The sequence below is a fragment of the Haliotis rubra genome, unplaced genomic scaffold (assembly GCF_003918875.1).
Source record: "Haliotis rubra isolate DU_JTF1 unplaced genomic scaffold, ASM391887v1 Scf447, whole genome shotgun sequence".
Taxonomy (NCBI): Eukaryota; Metazoa; Mollusca; class Gastropoda; order Lepetellida; family Haliotidae; genus Haliotis; species Haliotis rubra.
The window spans coordinates 845,413-868,169 of record NW_025767132.1 but is presented as its reverse complement, the minus strand read 5'-3'; the positions used below and the strand labels follow the sequence as shown (position 1 = coordinate 868,169).

At 38.5% G+C, this 22,757-nt stretch overlaps 1 protein-coding gene across 3 annotated transcripts; it reads left to right on the top strand.

The window, feature by feature from the left end:
• The first annotated feature begins 426 nt into the window (after positions 1-426).
• Positions 427-11,697, top strand: LOC124289709. Of its 3 annotated transcripts, XM_046726337.1 has the most exons (4): positions 427-559; positions 882-960; positions 6,742-6,795; positions 8,651-11,697. In XM_046726337.1, exon 4 carries the CDS (start codon positions 8,659-8,661, stop codon positions 11,170-11,172), a length of 2,514 nt encoding a protein of 837 aa, XP_046582293.1. In that variant the 5' UTR covers positions 427-559; positions 882-960; positions 6,742-6,795; positions 8,651-8,658; the 3' UTR covers positions 11,173-11,697. The 3 variants fall into 3 exon arrangements, with proteins under 3 accessions (XP_046582293.1, XP_046582295.1, XP_046582294.1); XM_046726339.1 differs by lacking the exon at positions 882-960; XM_046726338.1 differs by lacking the exons at positions 427-559; positions 882-960 and adding an exon at positions 3,316-4,083.
• The last annotated feature ends 11,060 nt before the right edge of the window (positions 11,698-22,757 follow it).

The following is a 22,757-nucleotide window of genomic DNA, read 5'->3' as shown; positions in this document are numbered from 1 at the left end:
TGAGTCTATTTATATATTGGGGTTTCGCAATGACATTTTGATTACACGAAAGAAATCCACCAAGACATGTGACATTTTGCAATCGCTGACAATGTGATTATGGTCCTGCTGCTCACAGGCAAATATTGATTTGGTATCCCTTATTTCAAAACAAGAGTCAAATTTGATGCAAACTCTTTAATGTTATTTGTGATTATTGTTTTCAAATAGCCAATTTATGGAAAGAACACAACCGTTATACAATGAACAGAGTCGAATGGTGTTAGTACTCATTATGTGTGTCTCCATTCAGATGTGGACCTTTATAACTGTGATAAAGCCGATCCATATCAAGTTTGTTTACAAGGTAGACAACTACAGATGACTAAAATGCGTGACACGCGTCATTGCGTATTGCGCAATAGCTTGTCTACTGTCCCTATCTTTCCCAATAGTATCTGTTACTTACAGCAATAACTACAAGCCACGTTTGGCCCAGTCGCCGTTGTATAACTGGCATTCGATTGTAACTGTCAGCTGAGTACGAGGATATATCCAGGCTCATTCCGCATCAGCCCAGGTGAGAATAACGCCCGCCTGTATATAATCTAAGTTGATAACGTGATTGGTAGGATCTACAAAAGTACATATTGTATGTAGATGATTGTTATGTTATTGACATATCAGGCGGAAAAGGTCACGGTTGAGCAAGTAACGCAAGTAAACGCGGGCGTTTATGGGCAGTTTGTCGATAGTTTACACTCATTCGTATGTGTTTAGGCAAGGGATTCGCTGGGTTTCGGCGTTTGACACCGGGACAGAGTGCGAGTGACAGCCTAAACCAGCTAGTCTATTTTTTGTGTGTATGGGTACGATATAACACTCATATCCTTCGCTTGTAGAAACTGCGATGCCATTACGGAAAGGAGCGAGGTTGGCCGATTGATGACGGTTACGAACTCAGTGAACTAAACAGGAACGGTAACTCTTCCATTTGCGCCAAAAGGATTTGACGTTTATTGTTTAACAACTAGCTTAGCAATACTCCGACTCCATGGGTCAGACAATCCAAGACTTGGGATTATAAGCAACGAGTCTGACCACCCGGAAGTCGTCATTTGTGGCAGGCATGGATTGCTGAAGACCAATTCCAAACCGATCTTTGTAAACTTACTTTTCCGGGTGCCGTTGTACAAAACAACCTGAGTGCTAAGGCTGTCTTAAGTCTATGTTAAGGAATGGAAGTCACCATCACCTTAGTGCTAAGGCTGTCTTGAGTCTATGTTAAGGAATGGAAGTCATCATCACCTTAGTGCTTAAGGCTGTCTTAAGTCTATGTTAAGGAATGGAAGTCACCATCACCTTAGTGCTAAGATCACTTTGTACAACCGCACCCTGGGCTCTACTGCTCAAAGCGATCTTAGAGCTACGATTATCTAAGTCTATGATAGAGTAAGGGAATTGCGGTCTCCTACATTCCAAATATATGATATATGATGCTAGAACAAATAGAGGGTCAGGTAGAAGAATTGTTATAGGATTGATTTTGAAAGGCCTGAAAATCACAGTATATTCTTCTGTATGTTTGTGTCGTAAATTTGACTGGCGATGTGATTGGTAACATAAGTTTACACGTTCTAATATTACACTATATGTCGTAATCGGGAGCATGTATTGCCTTTATTTAAGTCTTGATTAATTTGAATATTAATCGAAGGTGGGTTGTGTTTATTCATATCACAAGTGGTGAGGTGAGGTGAAATTGGGCTTTACGTCGTGCTTGAGAATATTTCGCTCATATGACGACGTGCATGCGTGTGTATGTGTATGTGCGGCTGCTTGTACTAGCCCAGACTGAAGCTGGTTTTATAGTGCTAGCCCACTGAGATACCATGCCGCAGTGAAGCATGAATACCCCACTCAGACACATTATACTGACTCTGAGCCGACCAGTCCTTGTTGTACCCATTAATGCCGAGCGCCAGACAGTGACCAACAAGTACCATATTTTAACGTCTTTTGGTATGACGCGGTCGGGGATCGAACCCGCGACCTTCCGCTCTCCGGGCGGACGCTCTAACCACTACACCACGGAGGCGGTCCATATCACAAGTGAGTACGGACGCAGAGAAGTGGTTGCCAGCTCAGGTGGTAATGGCACCATCTGTCATGGGGCGAGTACTCACGAATACATAATAACAGTGTCAATACAGTCGTCTCACTTGACTCCTGTCAAAATTTGTTGTAGGCTCTCTGAACATACCACCCATTGGTCTTTGGAAAGGAAAATGAAAAAAAGAAATACCGGACTACGTTAAGTTTAATTTTAAAGGTCACATGCAACCAAAAAATCAAACATATTTAAAACACAATTATCACTTATTCATGACTTAAAATATACATTGCTGGTTATGACATACAAACAAATTTATAAGCGTACAATCGCAAATCAAAAGTGCAATATTGTGTACCCGCGGTTTACTTCCCAAGAAACGAAGCAGCCGGGATACCGAACCCAGTCAGAGCGGGTGGGTGTAGACTCAAGTGTAACGGCTGGTTCATTTGCAGATGCCCTCACGGCTCATTGTGTGTGTATATATAGAGATGTTGGGTTTTGTAAATACATGCTCATTTTTTGTGTATAACATGTTGCAATCAACAGACATCATAACATGTCATGTGTTCAAGTATCACACCTGCCTGTCTGTGTAATTACATAATGTGACAGAGACCGAACTCGGACCATAAATCAATGCGTTTTGTTTATGGTGTATAGCCTGATAGGTGTTAAGTTCAAATTGCATGTGGTCAGTGATCGCAGTTGTGTATTGAATATTATCATTAGCAGACAGGCAGGCAGACACACAGGTGTCAATAAAACAAGACATTGAGGTTTGTCTGTGACAACGACATATCTATATCACAGTTACAAATTCTGTCAACGCTAAATAATGACATTGCTTTTAAGTATCGAACTGAGAAAGTGACTCGGTAAGAAGAACGTGTGGTGAAATAGACAAATGAAATTATATAAACAGTTTATTTACTGTCATAACATATAAAAAGCTCGCGCCTGTGAGATATCAACAAAACATTAGGAAAATAACTCACACCAAAGCCTTCACCGAGTATTCACCGGACAGCCCGCTTCCAAGTTGCGCGAACCTATTTCACTGCGCACGTGCTATGAGCGCAGCCCAGCTGTTGAAACCAGTTTTCCCCCGAAAAGTCGGGGGAAAATTAGTGAATCGTTTGAACTCCCATTTCGCGCGGTTTTTTTCATCGCGTTATTTTTCAACTTTATAAGTTGAATTCGCATTTTTGATGATTTGTTTCGGTAAGTCCATACCGAAAGGTATCAGAATCTGCAAAGTTGTGTTTTACGTTGCATGTGACCTAAATAAGTGTCTCGACAGAATGAAAGAGAGCATATTTTTGTGGTGAGTTTGAATTTTATTTTGAAGAACACATAATATTATGCTTGCGCATCTAAAACGGGATATGGTACCCATTAGTGTTGTACCATTCTCTCCCTACCTCCTTCTCTCTCCTTGCGTTTAACTACAACTTTAAACACGATAGGCCTGTTCTGCTGAAAAATCACCTGTGGCCTGATTTGAATCCATTGTTAGACGAATTTGACTCATCGATTTGTTGGAATTATATTATAAAAGGTTGTATATATTGGTACATTCTCTCTCATTTGAAAAAACCCAATTATGATAAAAACGTCCAATTCAGTAACTACATGTATATGTATACATACGACACACGGACTTCACTCACCCATGCACAATATATTAGCGCACAGAAAATGTGTATCAGCGAGCGTGTTTATGTTTTGATATATACAGTTGTATGATGAATCCCTTTTCTTTATTCTCAGCCGAGTCTTCTTTGTGGCTTTACGGATAGGAGCGAGGTTTGCCGATTGTGTTTCATCAGGCATTAAGACTGGTACCATGTCTTTCGCTTGCGGCTGAAGTGCGGCGAGGAGCGCAAGTGCTCTCGGAAAGGCAAACTAGTCTAAGAGGCACTGAGTGCGAATTGACATGTTGCAACACTTCGTGTGAAAGTTGCGAGACGAACAAGACTCCAAAAGAGGTAATATCAGAATCGCATGCGGTATAGGAATGAATATCAAAAACTAAATGACTCAAAACAGACCAGTGTAAAGCTGATAATCGGTACGATGCTATTTAGCGTGTATCAACGTAGATTACACCGTGAACAGACAGTAGTTTGTGTCAAAGTTGTCATGACTCATAGTGTTATGTCACACACCGCGATGCCGTTGATCCTGAAAAATCAGTTTCCCTAGAGGGGCTTTGTTTTTATCATCAAAACTTGATCAATGTCACAAGCACACTCCGTGTGTAACACTGGGTGTGAGAGTGTGGTCCGAGAGTGTGTCAGAAGTTGTTTTTTTTGTGGAAGCTCCTCGCAGCGACAACAGAAGCGTTGCTAAGCTGGGCCCCGTCTCGCATATCGCAAGGTGGAGCGAGCAAAGGGAGCCGAGAACCAGCTTACGTTGAAGTTTCGCCAAAGCTCTTCACAGCGATAGTGAAACAAGGATGCACTTTGTGTCATGATCGATGGTAGTTCATATGAATAAACTCGTATTCCAGCCAAGCCGTCGAGCACACCTTGGTATAGTGCAAAGTCGTCTAGTTATTAGTGTTGTGAATTGGTTAAAATCTAATAATTGATGATTGGTCCATTACAACCGATCAAACATCGAAAATAATTGGTTAGCGTCATTTATCAAATGTTCCTGTTAATGTTATCTTTACTAATGCACACAAAAAATAAAGAAAAAAACATGTAGTAATTTGTCCATTTGCAAATTTCACATATTTAAATGATGATTAGTATGTTAGGAACACAGATTTCCTGGATTCTTTAAGATAAATTCAATCATGACTTGGAACAAGCTTGTAGTGCTTATGAAATGTAAATTTAATGACACAGACAAAACCAGCCTTGTGAAAAATATTGTTAATGCAAGTGTTCCAAGATTGGTTGCATTCGATTATGAGAAAACATGATCGATTGCTTGGTCGTTCAGTCACTGCGACCAATCTTCGATTATTTCAATTAATCGGACCACCACTACTAGTTATATGCTGGACTAGATCGATGGTTTCCTGCTCGCGCTGATTAATGACTGTATAAACACTTTCCTACCTTGTTTGCGGGGATTACAAAGTTAAAGGTCACATGCAACGTAAAACACAACTTTGCAGATTCTGATACCTTTCGAGATGGACTTACTGAAACAAATCATCAAAAATGCAAATTCCGCTTATAAAGTGGAAAAATAACGCGATGGAAAAACCCCGCGCGAAATCAGGGTTCAAACGATTCACTCATTTTCCCCAAGCGCTTGGGGGGAAAACTGGTTTCAACAGCTGGGCTGCGCTCATAGCACATGTGCAGTGAAACAGGTTCGCCAGTTTGGAAAGTTGTCCGGATTATAAGGTCGCGAGCAGGAGTAGTCTAATCAAAACAAATAGTAAATAATGTACTCATTACATAAAAGAACCTTGTTAAGATCTAGATCTACTCAGCTATGTGTCAACCAGTGAGGCGTTCGACATTTAACCTTCGCTGGTGGTGAATACTTGGTGAAGGCTTTGGTGTGAGCTATTTTTCTAATGTTTTGTTGATATTTTACAGGCGCGAGCTTTTTATATGTTATGACAGTAGATTACCGATTTAACTGTTTATATAATTTCATTTGTCTATTTCACCACACGTTCTTCTTACCAAGTCACTTTCTCAGTTGGATACTTAAAAGCAATGTCATTATTTAGCGTTGACAGAATTTGTAACTGTGATATAGATATGTCGTTGTCACAGACAAACCTCAATGTCTGTTTTATTGACACCTATGTGTCTGCCTGCCTGTCTGCTAATGATAATATTCAATACACAACCTCGATCACTGACCACATGCAATTTGAACTTAACACCTATCAGGCTATACACCATAAACAAAACGCATTGGTTTATGGCCCGAGTTCGGTCTCTGTCACATTATGTAATTACACAGACAGGCAGGTGTGATACTTGTACACATGACATGTTAATGATGTCTGTTGATTGCAAAATGTTATACACAAAAAATGAGCATGTATTTACAAAACCCAACATCTCTATATATACACACACAATGAGCCGTGAGAGCATCTGCAAATAAACCAAACAAATTGGTCACTTCCTCTTATGTTTGATTTCGTTGGGCAGGTACTCATTGTGGTATGTCAATGAACATGGTGTTTATTAAGATGGTCTATTATTATTTAAATAGCGGCTGGCTATTGGTGACGGTGTTCACAGCATTCGCTTTTGACTGGTATAGGACACAATATTAGACTGGTATGTGCTTGGTGATTTACATTTGTGAAGTATGTGCTATTACATATGCTATTTAATGTTATATTATATTGTATTCATTTGGGAATCAAAAAAAGATTTGTTGGTATTCTATTACATCTCTTCATTGAGGACCTTTTGTCCTACCCATTGAGGGCTTTTTGTCATGGGGGCATTTAGCCTAGGGGTGTTTTGTCTGAGGGTGTTATGTCCTTGTGGGCCTATTGTCCTACCACCGGTTTTGGCATTCTGTGACATATGCATATTCTGTGATGAAATACAATACACAAACTTAATTTATCAACCTTTTGTAATTTAAAATGATTAAATCCTGAATTTAAGTTGTTTAAGTTTTCACATATGATTCTTCATGTTGGTCTGCAGGTTCCAGGAGTGGTTTCCCTTAGAGCTACCCTTGAAGATTCTGTTGGAAAACAGGTGAGCTTGCACATGGCCAGTCTTCAAACACCCTATGGGTTCTTTCTATGTTCTGTGTGTCTTTAGATGTTTTGTACAGTCTGTTCGTGTTACAATACCTGACATGGCTCTTTGAAGATCAATCTTACATTTTCCATATACATTACCCATCAAAATATGAGTGTCTCTGTGTGTATTTATTAAATGATTTTATGTGTGCTTTGTTAAGGCTACTCACATGGTTAATTAGCTTGTAACAGTTAGAATATGAGTGAGTAAGTATGCTTTTAGTAGTTACGCCGCGTTTAGCCAGTCATGCAGTCAAATTATAACATTACTCAAGAATTTAAAAATTGTGTGATCCACACACTTAAAGTAGTACATACTGCCCTGAAAATAGCTTTGATTTGTTAAACAGAATTTTCAAGTGTACAATTAAGAGAAATAGATTAAAATTCTGTATGGTTAAAACACAGTACATTATGGGTATCAAGTATAATTATCAAAATGTTTTCTGATGCTTTCCTATAGGTACAATTAGGCAGTCTATCATGTGAATCAGTGAAATTGTCAGGCAAACAGGATTTGGGTTTGGGTCAGGGTTGGGAGTACTGTCATATATCTCAAATACTGCTGAGTGCATCATTAAACAACAGAAACTGATCAGCTGATGTTGGACCAGCATGTTGTGTCATGGAGAAAGGATGGATTTTGGGCAGGCATAGAGTTTGGGGTATGGGTCTTTGGGATATGGAGCTGGAGTTAGAGGTAGAGTAGGCAAGTGCATCCATGGGTAGCTGTGGAGTTCAGTGTTCTTGTTTTCAACACTTACATATTTATCTTAAAACAATGCCAAATCTAACTAAAAATAATGGGGAGGCTACTATTTGTTAAAAAGTCGATTTCCTGGAAAAAATTGATCTTTTCCGAACTTTTAACACAAACTGACATAAGGCCAAATAAAAAAAATGTTGTGGTTCCGATTACACCTCTTTAAAATTTAGGGTAGGTGGGTAGGAATTCTTTTTTTTTACATTTCTTTTTAGAAGTGAAGTATGAACTAATAACACATATATCAATGTATAATTGTTTATTTAATCAAGCTTGCGGCCATCATGTCGACTTTCTCTATCGGAATGACCAATGTCCATTGGGGCCGGACAAAAACAATGGTATCTGAAAGCTTATTTCATTCATACCTCTTAAAAAAACTAGATAAAAAACAACTTTATTTTTAGGCCTTAGTTAAGATGCAAAGGTAAAATGTGGTACATGTGGTAAACATTCATCTTTGGTCGTTCCTGGTAGTTGCATTCCCTTGAGGTTGAGTATCACCTTTATTCACCATTGTCCTGCCCTTCAGCCTTACATTTCTACTTTATCATGTCATAAACCAAAGCCAAAGTTATGTAGCAAAGGCCAGTCGTCGGTCATTTGATATGGATATTGTTTTCAGTTTTCTGTAGCTATGAATTACACAGTGCCTTTCAGAAAGTGCTCAAACGTAGCTTGAAATGTCTAGATATCTGTAGGACCAAAAAGGTTGTTAGCATACCTCATCCTTTACATGTGCCTAAATTCTATAATGTGGCTGCACCTTTGTACATGAATCGACATGCCATCAATTTATATTTTAAAAAGACCAACGTCTTGACCCAGATTCTCTGGTTTTCTTATTCACTGCATCATTTAGGGTGTCATTCACACACATCTGTCAGGACTTTGTGGATTTAAGCTTTTGGATCATGTTGAAAATTATCCTTGGTTTAAAAGCAATAGCCTGTCATCATTTTGAAAAAACTGAACCACTTGTTTGTCTTGTTGAATCCAACTCGTTTACATTTTTACAAAATAATAACTATGAACCATTTTTCAGACTCTACAATGGCTACAGCATCCAGTTTCCAAGATGACTTCCTCACTTGCAGCATCTGTTATGATGTGTATACCATTCCAAAGTCCCTGCCATGTCTTCACACATTCTGCCTCAAATGTTTATCATCATACATTGTCGCTGAAGATGAAAACTTTGGAGTGAAACGTAAAAAGGGTTTTCCGTGCCCACTCTGCAGAGAACTGATCGAAGCTCCTTGTTCATCTAAGCCTCTTGAAGAATGGGCCTCTGATTTCAAGACAAACTTCTACATTGAAAATTTGATGAATGCTTTGAAGGTCAAGGAGTCAGAGAGCCAGCAGTTAACAATAGTCAACATCTTGAGCAATGTTAGTTCCAAGCAGTCTCCTGATGCTCCCGCATCCATGGATCTGTCGTGTCAAGCTACAAACTCAAATAGGTCTGGAAACCTCAGCAGCATACCCTCAATAACTAGTGATGAGCGTAGACGTTTTGAGACTGGTATGACAAAGAATTCTTCAGTGCCTACTTTAAACCCTCTAACCCCGGAAACTGTCAACATTTCTCATCTAGCTTGTATGCCATATCAACGACGGTTTCACCTTCTCAAAGATCTTTCAGGGGAAATGCAAGATGACAATACCAAAGTACAGTTGAGTGCAATATGTGTTGTTGGAGGAGTCATTGCGGTTTTGGACTTTGGAAATCAAAGCCTTAAAACCTTTTCCAACTTGAATGAACATGATGTCAAAATGCAGTCTCTTCATCTTGCAGGTAAGCCCAAATCTGTCACCAATGTGTTAGACAGCTTTGTTGCAGTGACGGTTCCATGTCTGAAATCTATTTACATTATCTCAATTCAGTCAGAGCTGGAAGTTGTCTCGGTCTTGCGCACTGAACGATGCTATAAGAGCATACATGATTCCGGATCAGGAACCTTTATAGCTGTCACATGTCAGATTCGTCAAAATGAAAATGACATTCTAGGCCCAATAGACATTATCAATCATGAAGGAAAGAGGCTGTCTTCCTTACGCATCTGCAGGGAACTGATTCGGCATGACTTCACCAACATAAGCGTGTCTCCCTCTGGTTTGATCCATCTTATTGATTCTACAGCCCATTCATTGGTCTGTTTGACTCAATATGGCCACGAATTGTTCCGGTATGCACCTGAAAACGAAGAAGAAAACTTTCTTTCCCAAAATGGATTATGTTGTCGTACTGGTGATATATATGTTACACATTTTGAAGCCAACAGTGTGTTTGTAATAAAGTGTGATGGTGGACTTCCTATTCTTCAGAAGAAGATTGTGTCCATCTCTGATGGTGTGAAGCAGCCCATGGACGTCCATGTAGAACCTGATGGGACTGTGTTTGTTGCATGTTGGGATGGTTTTGTTCGTGTGTATTCTTCTGGAGCACAACCTTCAATATTGAAGAAACATATGGAAACTGCTGTCACTCCTACATCAATGGATCTGCCGTCTCAAGCTACAAATTCGAATAGGTCAAGAAACATCACCACATCCTCAGTAACTAGTGATGAGCGTAGACGTTTTGAGACTGGTATGACAAAGAATTCTTCAGTGCCTACTTTATACCCTCTAACCCCGGAGACTGTCAACATTTCTCATCTAGCTTGTATGCCATATCAAAGACGGTTTCATCTTCTCAAAGATCTTTCAGGGGAAATGCAAGATGACAATACCAAAGTACAGTTGAGTGCAATATGTGTTGTTGGAGGAGTCGTTGCGGTTTTGGACTTTGGAAATCAAAGCCTTAAAACCTTTTCCAACTGGAATGAACATGATGTCAAAATGCAGTCTCTTCATCTTGCAGGTAAGCCCAAATCTGTCACCAATGTGTTAGACAGCTTTGTTGCAGTGACGGTTCCATGTCTGAAATCTATTTACATTATCTCAATTCAGTCAGAGCTGGAAGTTGTCTCGGTCTTGCGCACTGAACGATGCTATAAGAGCATACATGATTCCGGATCAGGAACCTTTATAGCTGTCACATGTCAGATTCATCAAAATGAAACTCTCAATGGTGACATTCTAGGCCCAATAGACATTATCAATCATGAAGGAAAAAGCCTGTCTTCCTTACGCATCTGCAGGGAACTGATTCAGCATGACTTCACCAACATAAGCATGTCACCCTCTGGTTTGATCCATCTTGTTGATTCTACAGCCCATGCATTGGTCTGTTTGACTCAATATGGCCACGAATTGTTCCGGTATGCACCTGAAAACGAAGAAGAAAACTTTCTTTCCCAAAATGGATTATGTTGTCGTACTGGTGATATATATGTTACACATTTTGAAGCCAACAGTGTGTTTGTAATAAAGTGTGATGGCGGACTTCCTGTTGTTCAGGAGAAGATTGTGTCCATCTCTGATGGTGTGAAGCAGCCCATGGACGTCCATGTAGAACCTGACGGGACTGTGTTTGTTGCATGTTGGGATGGTTTTGTTCGTGTGTATACTGCTGGAGCACAACCTGCAATAGTGAAGAAACATATGGAAACTGCGGTCTGAAAATGTTGGAATTATGTAAAGAGAATTGCCATGCTTAAGAAGAGGCTCGGTTTTACAGTATGTTTAAGCATTGCCCTCTTGATCTAGCCAAGATTTGTAATAGCCCAGTGATGATGTGAATCCAAATTTCCAGTGCGTATCAGGCAACTTTGGTGTTTTGTCCCCAGGAATCTCATAAAGCAATATTATACAATCATGAACACATTTACATTGGATGTGGTAAAGTCTGTTGATATATTTATTTGTATTATTCTTTTGACTTATATCACTTTTATGCACTTTTGTAGTTATTATTTATCATTAATATTGATGTCTGGTATAGATATAATGATACACTGCTGTAAAGACTTTGACAATCTATAATCCAAGTGGAAACTTACAGATTTTTACATGGACAATAAACATGTTATAGAGAGAGTATGGCATGTCGTGTACAGTACAACCAGAAATTATTGAGAATTTAAAGATTGTAATTTTTTATATTTTTTTCACTCATTACTCACATATTAAATGTGAATATTAGCAGAACATAACTTCAGATTCAAAGACAGGTGAACAGTTAGTATTTTGTCAAGTCACCAGGGGCAGCAATGCATACTACTGATCAAAGAAGTTAGAAAGTCGTGGTCCATGCTGTCCCAATATTGGAACACCTCTTCTTTCATTTCAGCAATATTGTCAGATTTTTCTTATTGACACTTTCCTTCATAAGTCCCCAAACATTTTCTATTGGATTTAGGTCAGGGCTATAGCTTGGCCAATCTAATAATGTCATATTTTGGGTCCGAAACCAGGCCTGTGAATGCTTTGAACGACGTTTTGGGTCGTTGTCCTGCTGGAAAATCCAAAAATTTCCATAGAACACGTGAGCAGATGGAAGTAAATGTCTCTCGAGAATATCTGTGTACCGCTCACTGTTCATATTCCCTTCAAATACACAGTGGGGCATTGCCCCTAACACAGATATGCCACCCCACACATTAAATTTCGGCTGTACTTTGGGCGCTGATACAAAGGTTTTTCAGTTTGTTTGGTCCAGAATTTCAGTGTATTAGGAAACAACCACACAGAACTTTCATCTGAGAAAATCACATTGTCCCAGTTAAAATTTCTATGCTGTAAGCACCAGTTCAACCTTCGCTCCTTTTGTTCAGGTTTCATGATCGGTGATGGAATTCCTCAACTTTTCTGCCAACCCATTGCATGCAGCTCAGTTCTAATTGTCTCCTTACAGACAGCCACAGTTCCTCTATCAATCATATCCAGCCGTAAGTTTTCTAAACTCCTTCGGTTGTTTTTAGAAACAAGAATAACAAGCCGCCTCCTGTCACTAACAGTCAATTTTCTGGGCCTTCCCAGCCCTGTCTGGTGCTCAATGCCCTAATATCCATTTGCAATATTTTTCAAAACACGATAAACAGTGGACAAAGGGATGCCTGTTCTACTTGAAATCACTTTAGCTGATCTGATGACCTTGTTATAATACTCTAAAATCAACTTCCTCTTTTCTAAATCATCCATACTGAGGATCACTGAAAATGTCGTCTGCTAGCAAGTAAACAAAGGGGGATAACTCTTCACAAACTAATGAAAAAAGGATTAACGGAGTTGTCTCTCTTGAATGAAACCAACCACGTCATAGCTGGTCAAGGTTGTTTATACTAGAAATTCAATTAAACATATTCCTAAAATTCTCAATAATTTCTGGTCATATCATATAGAGTCATTTTGTGTAAAATATGAAGTATCAGGGATTTTATCAGGATCTGCTCAGAGCCCAATTAAAGGCATTTGAACCTTCAACTGCCATATTTCAGTACAGTTTTCAAATCCATGTTACAAATGTTGTGGCTTGTAGAATGATAATAGACCAATAAGACAGAAACACAAGTGTGAAGGTAGATTGTAAAAATACCTCTGAATTGAAGAAAATGTGCAGTTAATTAAAAGTTCCAAGTTTGAACATTAAGGTATAACTTAACATTGATTTCTCAATTTGCTTATCAATGGCACTTTACTTAGAATCCTACATAGATCCCAGAGAACTTCCTGAATTTTTGTACAACCCCTTTCTGCAACGCTGTCACCATGGTTACAGCAGTATGTCGTGAAGGGGGAAAATAAAAGAATGCATAGACTCACAGATATTACTTTGTGTAATATGAGATTTCAGCCGGGGTGGGGGTACATAGGATAAATATGCTTTGATATTTAAAATATATACTCTCAGTCAAGTATATTGTAACATGTAACATCCTTATAAACTGACGTATCTTACTTGGACTTTTCATTCATAAACATGATATTCTCATATTCTCATCCTCAGTATCATTACTGCCAAAGAAGTATTGTTTCTGTTAGGAATAGATTATCTTCTTTTTTCTGCCATAATATTATGTGAAGTTAATTATAATACAGTTAATGCTCTTCTTCATTTAACAATGTGTGTATCTATCAAATACACAAAATCATCTGAATTTGATGTGTCTCATATTGCCTTGTTTACAGTATCCATCCTGGCAGCTTTTCCAGGCATCGATCCCCTAGCTGAATCAGGCAGACCTAGTTGCCTCTTGTGACATATATCAACATGATTGTGAATACTGGTACCTTTCAGTCATAACGTCTTTGAATGGCATTTGGAATTGATATAGAAACGGGGAAATGTTTGGTGGGAAATTTCTGAAATACGAAGAACATGTTGTTTAGGAGTATATTCTTACTTCTCCATCCTTTCAGTAATGCTATTTATGCCTCAAAATTGGAGACAAAATACTTTAATGCCTTGAATTTAGGACAGTTATTATTATTTTATTTCCTTTGAACTTCTTTAATGCCTGTCAACAGAATAAAAATCTTAAGTATGTGTTGTTTTTATGAAAACACTATTTACTAGTTTTGCAGTACTAATAAAGAGTACTACCTGCTGTTTGATTGGATTATTGTAACATTGGAATAAGGATAGACTTAAACCTCACAGAAGCTATTTTCTCTCTATATAGGGGGTAGTAATGTTTTCAGCTTGAGGCCAGCAGTTGCATTAATTTGGAGACACAGACAAAGTTCAAGATTTACATCACGTTTCTATGCACAAAATAAGTTCTACAATGCAAGTACAATCTTCATGATGTCATGTTTAGTCCACATATGGAAACAAGTTGGGTATTCAAGATGCACCCAAAATCACAGGGCAAGGATGAAAGCTGGACCGGATGTATTGAAGTTTAAGGAGATGTGTGATTAATATTCATTCTCAGATATTTTCTAATTGAGAGCCAAACCATTTCAATTGGCGTTTGTACATATGCAGTCTGTACATTGTCTTTGTTTTGATATATTATTTTCTTATTGTATTATTAATATCATATGCATTATTATGAATTGTTGTGATATAAATCATATGATATCTGTGATGTGTTAATGTTTGTTCCACTCACTCTTCCATTCTTGTTTGACTAATGATTGTGCTGATGCCATGCCTTTGTGAACTTCGTGTAATTTAGTTAGTGCTATTCTATATTTAACAATGTCTATGTCTTTCAAAGCACAAAGTACTTTTGCTATGCAAGTTTTCCTGTGATATTTTGTTTGGCATCATACATGACTCGAAATATACATTTGTATTTATTTCAAAAGATTTGTTGACCTGATGATATTTTGTATTAAATCTTGGATCTTAAATCAAGTCTTTCAAGTGACTTTCTTCAATTTTTGTTTCATCAGTGTTTATTACTGTAGGTTAAAGGTCACATGCAACCAATAAATCAAACATAATTAAAACACAATTATCACTTATTCATGGCATATAATATACATTGCTGATTATGAAAAAACATTAAAAAAAATTACAAGCGTACAATCGCAAATCAAAAGTGCAATATTTTGTATTTGGGTTTTTCCATCGAAACGAAGCATCTTGGATACCGAACCCAGTCAGAGCGGGGTGTGTGTGCACTCAAGTGTAACGAGGACTTTCATTGGCTGGTTTATTTGCCGATGCCCTCACGGCTCATTGTGTGTGTGTATATAGAGATGTTGGGTTTTTTTAAATACATGCTAAATGTTTTGGGTATAACATTTTGCAATCAACAGACATCATAACATGTCATGTGTACAAGTATCACACCTGCCTGTCTGTGTAATTACATAATGTGACAGAGACCGAACTCGGGCCATAAATCAATGCATTTTGTTTATGGTGTATAGCTTGATAGGTGTTAAGTTCAAATTGTATGTGGTCAGTGATCGAAGTTGTGTATGGAATATTGTCATTAGCAGACGGGCAGGCAGACACATAGGTGCCAATAAAACAGACCTTGAGTTTAGTCTGTGACAATGACATATCTATATCACAGTTAGAAATTCTGTCAACGCTAAATAATGACATTGCTTTTAAGTATCGAACTGAGAAAGTGACTCGGTAAGAAGAACGTGTGGTGAAATAGACAACTGAAATTATATAAACAGTTAAATCGGTAATCTGCTGTCATAACATATAAAAAGCTTGCATTTGTGAAATATCAACAAAACATTAGAAAAATAGCTCACACCAAAGCCTTCACCGAGTATTCACCGCCAGCGAAGGTTTTCCGTCTTGAAATGTCGAACGCCTCACTGGTTGACACAGATCTAGAGTTGATCTAGATCATAACAAGGTTCTTTTATGTAATGAGTAGATTATTTACTATTTGTTTTGATTAGAATACTCCTGCTCATGACCTTATATTAAATCCGGACATCCCGCTTCCAAGCTGCGCGAACCTATTTCACTGCGCATGCGCTTATGAGTGCAGCCAAGCTGTTGAAACCACTTTTCACCCCAAGCGCTGGTCTTCTCTTCAGAAAAGCCACGTCCGTGGTGTAGTGGTTAGAGTGTCCGCTCGGAGAGCGGAAGGTCGCAGGTCATGCAAAAAGATGTCAATATATGGTACTTGTTGGTCCCTGCCTGGCGCTAGGCATTAATAGGTACAACTAGGACTGGTCGCCTCAGAGTCAGTATAATGTGTGGAGTATTCATGCTTGACTGTGGCATCTCAGTGAGCTAGCACTTTAAAACCAGCTTAAGTCTGTGTTAGTACAAGCAGCCATACATACACATGCGTCGTCATATGAGTGAAACATTCTTAAGTGCAACGTTAAACCCCATTTCACCTCACCTCACCTCTTCAGAAACCTCTAAGCAAGTAAGCTGAACTTAACATGCACGTTGTCACTGATGATGACTACAAACATTCTGTATGGAATGATTTTAACAAAGATCTCATTATGATTGTAGTTTTCATGTACAACAAATAAATCAAGTGCCCATTATGGTGTTGATAGTTGTAATTAATTCCCTCATCTTCTTCCCTTGATCTAGGCACCCTCTAATAAGATCAATGTTATAATCTGTGTAGTTTATTGTATTGAAGGACTATTGCCAATTTACAAGAGACTATACACATGCATATGTTTAATTGTTTATAAATGACAATTTCGGATCAACAGTTTTCTCAATAGTAGAAAAACAACAACGTACATGCAAAGTTTGAATTGAGGAAGTGAATTATATGATGATGATACTCTTCACAAAGCAGCTACTAACTGTGCAAGTAACTAGCAGGAATGCATGTTTTTGTTGCACACACGTATTATCCATGTACTGAAGAGTATAGTTTAGTTACAAGTGAACATGTCATATCGTCCTTTGTAGAGCACCAGGGCGGTGGGGTAGCCTAGTGGTTAAAGCCTTGGCTCGTCACGCCGAAGACCCGGGTTCGAATCCCCACATGGGTACAATGTGTGAAGCCCATTTCTGGTGTCCCCCGCCGTGATGTTGCTGGAATATTGCTAAAAGCGGCGTAAAACCAAACTCAGTCAGTCAGTTGTAGAGCACCATAATTATTATGTAGCCTATTTGTGAACTTAATGCATTTCATCACTGTCCCTTTGTTTCAAACATGTGAGCTGTATGTCACTGACATAATTATGTTGGAATCAAAGTTGATTGGTGTTTTTTATTTATTTTTAATATATAATAGATACATTTTTATATATAATCACAAAATAATCAAATATGTTTTCTATTTTTTTTTCATGATTTCTAATGTTGCCACATATTGTGAAAAGATGATTAGATTTTTATGACATATATTGTTTTCAACACCAGTGACATTTGTGTAAATGAAACAAAACATCCCTTGTCAATTAGTTTGAGTGTGTTCTTTTCTCTGGTTTGTTGTTTTATGATTAGCACAGCAGTTGTTATTATCATTTTAATTCAGTTTTACCTTAGCATGGGATCTCATACCCAGAAGTGTCAGAACTTCCCTATTTTCATTGATGACGCTATGGATTTTTTGGAACAAATTTGTAATTTAAATTTCAAATTTTGGCTGAAAGATGTAGCTTGCTTGTTTTTTCCACCAGCACAAGTCCAGGCTGCATTCTGTGCATGGGTGGTACAACTAAAGCCAGTAGCCATGTGCTGTAGAGACACCCAAAAGTGCAATGTATACTTGTTGCCCATGGTTGTGCCAGGAACCGCTGAATGTGTTGCAATCTAAAGTCTGCAATACATCTGTGCTTGTAGATTTCATGAAAGCGGTTAATGTCTGTAGGTTACATTCAGAAAGTGAGTGAGTGAGTTCAGTTTTATGCCGCTTTTAGTAATATTCCAGCAGTTTCACAGTTGGGACACTAGCAATGGGTTCACACATTGTATACATGTGGGGAATCGAACTAGGCTACCCAAGCAGCCCTGCATTTAGAAAGGATGACAGAAATGATATATTGTTCAAAGAACAATTAAGCCGGTAAGTCAAGTATGTGAAATTGGTTGCACTGTCGTGTTGGCACCTTTGAAAACCATGTCTGCTGATCATAACACGACCATGGCTGTGTACTTTGGAAAAGCAGTATGCCAAGCTAGTAGCTACTGAAATGTGAACAGTACACAAAAGTAAGTGAATGCAAGGCATAATCCTCTACCACAAAGGAACTCACAAAACCCACAAGTTCTGGTATGGTGCCAATAGGCCTAACCCATTAGATATAATCAGGGCAAATCCGAGACTCACACCCACAAGTATCCTATGGGATGCCAGCAAATCAAGATGGCTTACATGACTTACATCACACAGGGGCGGATACAGCTTTTTGAGAAAGGGGGGGTGCTCACTCTTGAGAAAGGGTGTGTGTGTGTGGGGGGAGTTGGAGGGAATGCACACTTCAATTTTACAAGAGCTTCAATTGGTCATTAATAACGTTCAGGACAAGGAGGGTGGGGGAGGGGTGTACCCCTGCAACCCCCCTCTGGATCCGCCTGTGTCACTGGATCACCCATGCCTCACCATGTACAAAAATTATGAAACCTGTTGAGACTGGCCACAAGTGATCTGTAGTTCCTGGATATTTGATGTGGGTAAGTACAGTGTGACATCAAAGCATCATTATCTGTGATTCTTAATAAATTTGTAAGTTACTAAGAATACTATTGTCCAGAATTGATCAGTTTTCTGTACTGTAATTTCATTGTGTGCATTTTTTTTTGTGTGTGTGTATGTGCAAAAAAAAAAGGATGAAGAGTATAGATGAGATTGAGGAATTTCTGTTTAGGTGGCTGAAGTCAGTGAATAATGTTGTCATTGGTAAAGTGCACAGAGTAGAAAATCAAAATCCCCAGTGTGGCCACCATACATGACAGTTCAGGTGCAATTACCATCATGCAGGAACAGAGAAAGTATGTCATATGAAAAATGTAAATAAATACCTGTTGCAAGAAAAGGGGAGAGGTTTGACAGTACAACAAAGTCAGTCTGTCCCTCACAACACGTTGACATCATCCTGTTGTACTGGGAAGTTACCTTGTTGCACTTGCACAGGGGGTAGAACATTAGCTGACGTGACGTTGTAGACCCGACAGCATACACAATACAACAATGAGATGTCATGACACCATATATACTATTCACACTTTGCTAAGGATCAAATCGTGGATTCAACAGAAAACTATCATGTGGGGTCAAATTTGGTTTAAATATCTAAACTTATTGTAAGCATGGTTCCTAGGTTTCAGTATGTCATTGTATCCTGTGGATCCCGTACCTGATATTGACAGGTGTTGTTTATTTGTCAATGACTCTTCCATGATTTGCAAAATGGTTGATTGGTGCCATGAAAACCATTTTTTATGGTTACTCATGTATCAAGTGCATAAGGTTAGAATAATGTGGCTGTCTGCCTAAAGAAGGGTTGCCAGATTTATTTTTTATCCAGTTCTAAATGGATACGATTTCAAATCATAAATCTACGTTTAAGTAAAGTTGTGAATTTTTGTGATCCCTATCAAAGCGTGAGTAGTATATCATTGCACCACTACTCCAAGGCTAACGACGTTGAGTGACGCAAGCGTCGCTAAAATCTCGCCTAAAGATTACCGTTCAACTTGTAAAGCAAGATTGACAGAGGCCAAAATGGTAGTCTTGCTTGACAAGAAGTCAGCCAGTCTTGCTTCGGGTAAAGTCCAAATTCTGAAGCAAACATAACATGAAATAATAAGAAAGAAAGCGTGTTCACAGTGTAGGTATCATTTGCATATACAGTTACCATTACCTTATAACACCAGTCACAAACACAAAGCACTTTCTACTTAAACAAGACATATAAACAGTGCCTACAATTTGCAATGTTTGAAATAAACCAAAAACCCAGCCAGACATCTGGGCTGGTAACTTCAAAAACTTACCAGCCCAGAAGAGATTTAACCAGTCCTTCTTAAATAGACAGTGCCAGTGGACACGTTATCTGAATATTTTTTTCACCCGTCCTTCGGGCTGGCTAGCTGTAAAATTAGACCGTGGGGCAGAAATCTAGCCCGTTTCGGGCTGTCGGACGGGCCTTATTTCATACACTGTCAGTACAAATAGTGTTTTATTAACAGTGCTGATGTACAAGTACACGAAATAAGTGTTTAGTGCTAAACAGAAAGTAATCGCCGGTTTCAAAACAATGCATTACTGGTAAGATTTTAATACGTATTCACCATAGGGCACGTTTTCAAAATATGGGATTATAATACTGATACAATTGCATATTGTTGCTGATACATAATGTATAAACTATTATTACTTATATATTTATTGCTCATACAAAGTATTTTAACGTTTGGAGAATCTACTGTTATCTAATCTAACCTAATCTACTATAGATTTCTTTCTTAAAGTTGATAAAATTGGTTTGCTTTTGAGTGTTCATTCAGTTGAGAGAAGCCAGAAAGTAGAAACATGTAATGCATGATGGCGTAAGCAGTACGGCGAATTAATATACTATTCACACTTTGCTAAGGTGTGCCACAGCAAGATGTGTCACTTTAATACAGCTCAAGCACGACGTAAAACCCAATTTCACCTCACCTCACCTTTAATACAGAGCTATGGTCTTTTGATTTAAAATTCACTAATGTCACAAATCAACTAACACTGTGGTAAGATAACCCTACCATACTGTATAAGCAGTTAAATTTCTCATTTCCTTTTGCACGACCAGACACAACAATGATCTGTGTAGCAAGGACACCATCCCCACGAGTTCAAATGTCTCTAACAACAGATCAACAACAATAATTTGTTTCTCTGTCGTTTAATCAGCAATATTCCAGCTATATGGCGGTGGTCTGTAAATAACTGAGTCGGGACCAGGCAATCCAGTGATCAACACATGAGCATCAATCTACCTAATTGGGAAAGACAAACGTTCATACTGAGGAACCCGATACGTTATCATTATCGAACTTCCTGGTATTCTTTGTCTGGTAACATTTACTGATCTGTTGACATGGAGCTCAGGTGTCGCCTGATTTGACATCCACACGACCTTCCTTGATTTACGTCTGTACATCGATATTGGTTTTCATTTTCACCAAACCACATGTATTGTACGAGCTATCATATCAACAGGCATCAAGTTACGAACAGTGTTTATGAGCTGACTGTATGGATAACTTCCTTATACCTCCCGGATATAATTGTTAAGTTTTTGTTTGTGATTGTGAACTGAGATAAATCTGTCACATGCTACAGTGCTGGCGTTACCTGATCAAAAAACTGTGAATAAGCCAATTGCCATAACGTTAACATCATGTACTGCATCCATGCATTGGTGACACATAGAGATCACAAAGAGCACACAAAGGTGTTAATCAATATAATGAAGACACACATAGAAAATACAGTTTAGCAATGGCAGTGTATTTTATAAACTAAATCACACATTTTTGCTATTAGCAAATTAAGGTATACTTCAAATGAAATACAACATATATACAGATAGCAATATTATATTTTAGATTGCTATATCGTCACGTTGCAAACTGAAGTCAATGTTGTACACAACGTCGAAGATGGGGCAATCGTTGCTTGTTATGTATCCTATTTTCAGAAAAGTTCCGATTCCCTTTGCACTGCCTTGATAGGCGTCGTCATGTCCAGTGACGTCGAAATGAACGTCAAGCCAATATTAAACAACCAGGCGTTCCGGATGACATTCTTCTTTTTCTGGACGTCAACGCCCGTGTCCACTATCCACGAATCGTTAATGCTTACCGCCAACAGCACAGCACCCACTGAATAACAGAATGCGCTTAAAAGGTAATGGGGCAAATGCTGACAGTGTGAGGCCAACTCGCAGTATTGTTCGAATATTCGACAAAATGTTGCGTCACAACTGATACTTGAAATTCCCCCCATCTTACCCCTTCCGTCCTCCACATCACCGGCAGTCATAAAATGGGCTTTCATACCTCACGACCAGTTGTGATGTGTTCCCAATTCGTCCACTATTATCATACAAGTAATACCAGATAATAATAACCCTTAACATTTTAATTAGAACATATTGAGTTGTCTTTAGAATATACCCCACTTTACAAGAAACCACAAGGATATACACCATGTAAATTTGGCCGATCAATAATATTAACTTCATACCAAACTGAACATTTTGAACTCGATATTAAGTTCAACATTACGAAATGGCAAACAGATGTAATGAGTGAAATTCGTTCACTTTAAAATGTTCACATAAATTGCAAGTACACGATGTATATCAGACCATCAGCCTCGTGGCTCCAACCTTGGTGCACTCAACTCAGCCAGACATGGGGAAACTAGCAAGGAAGTAGACCGCACACAAGGGAAAGACAAAACGTGTAAGGCATTACCTGTGAATGTTATTTTGTACTGTCTACAATTATGGTAGTTGACCTAATAAAAATTCTGTCTTTATGATATGTTGAAAAGAGTTGCAAAAGTATGGAGTTTTCACAAGCCAAACAGACACATGTATCTCGTAATATTTGAACAGAGGAAAGAGATAAATCCCTCCACTCCTTTAGCATCCTGGTGTGTTTATGCATAACAGTGCGCGTAACATTCACCATTATCGTTTACTTTGTCATTTAAGAGGATCTTCCCTGTACTCTGTTTCCCTATCTGATTGTGTCTACTCTTTGTATGTGTTCGTCAACAATGTGACTGGTGGAACAGGATGGGCCTACATCTGGTATCAGTTTGATAACGATTCAGAAACACATGGTATGATCGAATAAA

Excerpts from the sequence above, each read along its gene's own strand:
- LOC124289709 (XM_046726339.1), top strand. The coding sequence starts at position 8,659 with ATGGCTACAGCATCCAGTTTCCAAGATGACTTCCTCACTTGCAGCATC.